The sequence below is a fragment of the Polyodon spathula genome, chromosome 4 (genome assembly GCF_017654505.1).
Source record: "Polyodon spathula isolate WHYD16114869_AA chromosome 4, ASM1765450v1, whole genome shotgun sequence".
NCBI classification, from domain to species: Eukaryota; Metazoa; Chordata; class Actinopteri; order Acipenseriformes; family Polyodontidae; genus Polyodon; species Polyodon spathula.
Window position 1 is genome coordinate 46,293,735 of NC_054537.1, and position 5,838 is coordinate 46,299,572.

At 34.6% G+C, this 5,838-nt stretch overlaps 1 protein-coding gene across 1 annotated transcript; it reads right to left on the reverse strand.

The window, feature by feature from the left end:
* Positions 1 to 696: 696 nt before the first annotated feature.
* Positions 697 to 5,036, reverse strand: LOC121314587 (forkhead box protein F2-like). The gene is made up of 2 exons (XM_041248007.1): positions 4,026 to 5,036; positions 697 to 2,042 (listed from the first exon to the last, which is right to left on the reverse strand). Exons 1-2 carry the CDS (start codon positions 4,993 to 4,995, stop codon positions 1,864 to 1,866), a joined length of 1,149 nt encoding a protein of 382 aa, XP_041103941.1. The 5' UTR covers positions 4,996 to 5,036; the 3' UTR covers positions 697 to 1,863.
* Between the last annotated feature and the right edge of the window lie 802 nt (positions 5,037 to 5,838).

Below are 5,838 nucleotides of genomic sequence, written 5' to 3' on the forward strand. Positions count from 1 at the left end.
TAGTATGATCAGGCAGTTCCGTCTCCTCAAAGGCAATACGACTAGGTAGAATGGGCATGTTGTTACGGTCTATACAGTCACACGCAACTTATTCGTATATATATATATATATATATATATATATATATATATATATATATATATATATATATATATATATTGTTTGGGGCCCCTCAAAATCAGAGGCCCTGGGCTGCAGCCCCTAAAACTCATGCGTTAATCCGGCCATGCAGACTGGAAATATTTATTGACCCTCATATGAACAATACGGCGGAAAGGGGATTGCTAAATAAAACATCCACGGTGATCATTGTGTTACAAAACCAGTTGTGTTGGAAAAATAATACTTTTCGTTCCTAATTATAACACATGCTTTTTCTGTTTAATAGGTTTTTATAATGACTAGAGTTTAGCTAAAGGCTATTTTTTTAATTTTCCATGAATATCAGTAGTTTCTGTTTTAAAATCGGCAGTGACAAAAAAAAAAAAAAAAAAAAAAATCACTTGACATTTGAAGTAGTCCAAGCCCACGTGTTTTTATTTTGTTTTATTTTTTGTTTGGTTTTTTTTTTATTGTATTTTGGTAACATTAACAGTAACTTGTTTGACTAGGAATATGTATTTGTTTGGTGTAGGTTTATCATAGCATTCTTTTTAAAAAAAAAATGCTTTTTAAAAAAAAAAAAAAAAAAAAAAAAAAAGCAAAAAAAAAAAGCACTGTTAAATTAATTAAACCAAAGTGGGTTTCCTTTCATTAAACAACACAGATATGGTATAAACCGAACACACTTTTCTAACAGACATTACTGTGCGCTCTTTGGTAGCTTAAAATTCAAATAACTTGTCATGTACAGCAGCTTTAATGAGTAATATTTGGGGTTACTGTTCTTACAGTATAAACGCCGACCTTCAGGCAAGAAAATTAATGTATTTCATTTCTTTTCTTTTTGTTCGTTTAATATTGGCCTGTATGGATAAGGTTAGCTTTCTTTCATTTTGCCGGTGGTTTCAAAAAACACGCTAGAATGTACATTAATTAAAATTAACATATTCTTAAGGCAAATCTACATAGCTTAATTCTGCATATACAATTGAAACATATATATTTATTGAAAGACTTTACATCAGAATATGGTGGCAAACTTAGCTAGTATACAATAAGTGCAAATATGTTAATGTTTAATGATTAAAACAAAAATACAAGTATGTGAGCCTAAATGTATCCCTTGTGCCTTCCCTTATTCATCCACAAAATTTCCTTCAAAAAAATGTAACTGGAAGTAAAAATTCTATATACCTCAAAAACGAGTAAGCCTATATACAGTATAGTTAGAAAAGAACATATCGATGGCTAGCTAACATTGTATTGACTGCTGTGGTTTGTAGAGGGTTAACAAGGTTAGCGATTCTTGCTCTTTAACTTCAACATAACATCTACTTAATACTGTATTACTTGAAAGGGTTAATGTGAACTATTACAAATACAAATTATAATAAAAAAAAAGGTAGACTATGGTGTTGATGTGTATATCAATTTTAAATCCTATTAATATAATAAGGATTACAGACAAGAACTTAGCTGCAATAGATATCCACATTGTCTATTGTAGTCCAATAGCTCAGTTGCAAAAACAGTCAAAGGAAGTTTTCGGGGTTTTGAAAAGACGATACTAATAAAACGTTCATTCGCCTTGGAATATTGATAGAAAAAAGTGGTTGTTCGCTCTCTAATAAAAGTGTCAGTTTTAATGATGTTTTATTAGTCTTTATTCATCAGTTTGTCTTCGGCACAGATATCTCTTTTTTTCGTATCCTGCTGAGGCAGTCAAGGGAACAACTGTCTGCGACGGTGAGCTCGCGCATTCACCTCACGCAGGGCTTTATGTCTTGGCATACGCTCTGGTGATGGTGGTGGTGGTGGTGATGGTGATAATAAGAGCTAGTGGCTGATGGGTGGAATGAAGAGATCCCGTTGAAATTCAAAACAAAATCTTTCCTTTCACAAACTGGCGTCGAATGGGTTTGGTACCGAGGTATTCCCACTGAAAAAGTAGAAAACGACATATGGGTTAACATAATAGAGAATGCAATGCATTGGACTACAATAAATAAAACCGTATAACACATTACTAAGACGTAATAATAATAATAATAATAATAATAATAATAATAATAATAATAATAATAATAATAATAATAACGCAATATTTAACTTAATCGGATAACCAATTCAATATAAATGTTCATGTGGTAAACACATTTTCATCCTATTTATTGCTACGTGTAAACAGTAACATAAATAATTATGAATTTTGTCTTGTATGTTAGAGAGTCTTAAAACGAAACATAAATATCCCTTGGCATTATTTGTAGGGACCACGTTTGATGTCTGCTAGGTTGACAATTGCCGGGCACTATATATATATATATATATATATATATATATATATATATATATATATAAATACAGATTGTGTTGTGTGTTTTATTATTATTTGTATTATTTATAAAATCTATACACTGGTAAATATGAATCTTATTCAAAACTTTGAAACTAAAGTTGTTTAAAACGCTATTGAAATAACTAAACGCTAAAATGTGTTTAAAATATGTTGCTACAGGTTTTATGTAAAGTTCTTAAGCATTTGATTTTACAGTGTTAAAGTCCATGATGACAATACAATAAAATAGCCCTTTTTTTAAAACTACCACGTTGCACGGAATGTAATAGCGTCATACATTACTGAACTACCACTGTAAATAAAAATATATGTTGACGGCAGGGAATCTATCAAACAGTAATAAACTTCATCGGATGGTAATTTCCGTGAAATCTAATTTAATATTTATTATACCCCTACAATGTGTTGGTTGGGTAATGTACCCCCAGCAGTACAAATTGTACTTTATTCACACTACAAATAATACAAAAATACCGGTAATTACATAAACAAAATTCACTTAGCAGTGAAACAATACATACTTGGTGTCCATTTTATTTCATACCAATATTCGGTAAAAACATTTGCAAGAAGATGTACATGTTGATACTGTCTGTATTGACTCTCCGGAGTTTAAGAAAACAGGACAGTGGTGATATTGATTGACTGACAGTCATTCAGCAGCAGAATCACTGCGTACAGATACAGTAGATGCTTGTAATGTAAGCTGTTGAAATTCCCATAAAATGTAATAGGGCCCAGCTCGCCTGTAGGTTTAAGCAGCCTAAAATCATCTTCAGTGTGATCCAGCCTAGTCAGTCTTTGTTTAGATACCCTCTGCGACCCATGTTTTAATAAAGGGATGTTTGGACAATTCTGATTTCTAGACATATATTAATATATTATGTATGTATTATTTTTGTATTCGTCTTCAATAAGCATACATTTGTAGTTTATTCATAATTTAAAAGGTTATATTTTAGAGATTTGCAATGTAATATATGTAGAATTCCTTTATTACCCTCATGAAAACAATTCTCAAAATAGCTATGCCTATATATAAAGATGTTTTTTTTTTTTTTTTTTTTTTTTTTTTTTTTTAAATGTGTGGTTTGACTCTTTTGCTAAAATTATAAGCTTTCTAATAGCACGGAGCACATAGTGGAATTTACCAAAGTATTCTCTCTCTCTCTCTCTCTCTCTCTCTCTCTCTCTCTCTCTCTCTCTCTCTCTCTCTCTCTCTCTCTCTCTCTCTCTCTCTCTCTATATATATATATTATATAATATATATATATATATATAATAAATATATATATATATTATATAAAAATCGTCATCAATTGTGTGTGTTTGTGTGTAGTACCATAATGACATAAAGCTTAGATGAGCCATCTACTTAATTTTTTAGCTTATAGTTTTACCTATAAACTATTTTTTGTAAATAACGTAAATGCTATTTCAACTAATTAATCAATTATCTTTTTTTTTTTTTTAAATACGAAATGTAACAAATGATTTATAAGTAAAGGGAAAACAATTACATTATTTTAATTATATGTGGAAAAGGCAAACACTGACCCTTACCTGAAATATCTGCCGTTTCTCTGGCATTTTGATGCAAGTAACTCTGTTCCAGGGTGTAGGAAGACATGTTAGAATGTAAAGTGGATGAAGAAGGGTTACTAGTTGCCAGTGTCTGCTGTTTGATATAAGCAGACCCTCCTGAAGATGCCCAGTGTGCAGAAGTACTTGCATATGGAGAATGGCATTCCAATGCACTAGCCATTGCAGGGGAAGAAGGTACTGGACTACTGCTGTTATCAGGGCCATAGTCTCCATTAGAAGTTACTGGGCAACTGGCCATGTAAGTAGAACCGGGGCTGGGAGACATATGAGGGACATGGTGGCCACCGCCGAGTCCATCATAGCCTCCTGCCATAGAATTGCTCATCATGTCCAAGTTGTAGCTGTTCGTATGGCATGCCAATGACGCAGAAGGAGCTTGGAAATCAAAGCTTTGGGGTAATAATGAAGTGCCAAAACCAAGGCCGTTCATCATCCGATACATTGGTTTTAAAGCCTGGCATTTTCTTCTGAAACCTCTTGGTCTGCGGCGGAATGATCCCTCCTCGAACATAAATTCACTGGCTGGGTCAATGGTCCAGTAGTGTCCTTTACCCGGTCTGCCTAGCCCCTTTGGTAGTTTTATAAAGCACTCGTTCAAGGACAGATTGTGGCGAACCGAATTCTTCCATCCCTGGTAAGCACCTCTGAAGAATGAAAATCTTACCTGAAGAAACTGGTAGATCTCGCTGAGGGTTAACCTTTTTGTTGGTGAGCTCTGAATTGCCATCACAATGAGGGCAATGTAGGAATACGGCGGTTTTTCAGGGCGTCTGAGCCCCGAATTCGCCTTTTTGCCTTTGGAGGAGGCTGCGCTCTCCACTGCCGAGGACTGTTGGTTCATCAGTGCTGAATGAAGAACTTCAGAAATCGGGCTCGATCTTAAAGGCGCTGGTGAATCCAGTTGCAGCCGGGAAGTTTCGGTTGTCATTTCCTAGCTAGCAAAAATACCTAGCAGGGCAAAAAAAAAAAAAAAAAAAAAAAAAAAAAAAAAAAAAAAAAAAAAATTAATAATGGTCCCTATTGACGAAACGCTTTTTGATCAACCCTTGAACACGGGACATTTATTCCACTAGAAGGAAAAAGAAAATAAAGCATCCGCTGTTCAACCCGACTTGCAATTATCACAATTTAAACCAGGAGCGATGAGTTCTCAAAAAGGAAATAGCCGCGCGCTAGCTTCCTCTCCAATGCAATATATTTGCGGCTCACGATGTTTACCCGTATAGTTCTGCAGTAAGATGTTTTTCTGTGTGGTTAGTATTTCGTTTTTACTCCAATAGCAGTTCAATATCTCTGAGACAGCACCTGGTGGACATCACACGTCTTAATCCTTTAAGAAGAGGAAACGCGTAGAGGCTGCTCAGCCAAACAAAACTCGACCACCTATCAATTCGTAAATCTTTCTTTCCTTTAGACCCCCCATATGCCTCCGAGAAATCAGCAGCAACCAGAGACCACATCCCTCCCATATCTGGCCTCTGTCCACTCGTCATCTAGGAGGAGGTGCTGCTGCACCAGACCCCTCTTTGTTTGACATCTCTAATACACGCAATTACCCAATTTATCAAACCTCCTTCAGACGTTCCAATCAACACAGTCACACGCCAAACGCCGAAGGTAAAGTTCTCAAATGTTACTGACTGCATGCTCTAGGGCAAACTGTGTAAATTTCTAGGAACTCTAAGAGAAAAAAAACACAGTTAGATTAAATGTATTTCCCATTTATATATGTTTTTGGTTATCACAATAATGTAACACAATTAATTTTGCA

Bases quoted from the DNA above. Each gene is read 5' to 3' on its own strand.
- LOC121314587 (XM_041248007.1), bottom strand. From the start codon at position 4,995: ATGACAACCGAAACTTCCCGGCTGCAACTGGATTCACCAGCGCCTTTA. The intron at 2,043-4,025 runs GTAAGGGTCAGT...CTACTTTTTCAG, and splicing joins AGAAACGGCAGATATTTCAG to TGGGAATACCTCGGTACCAA.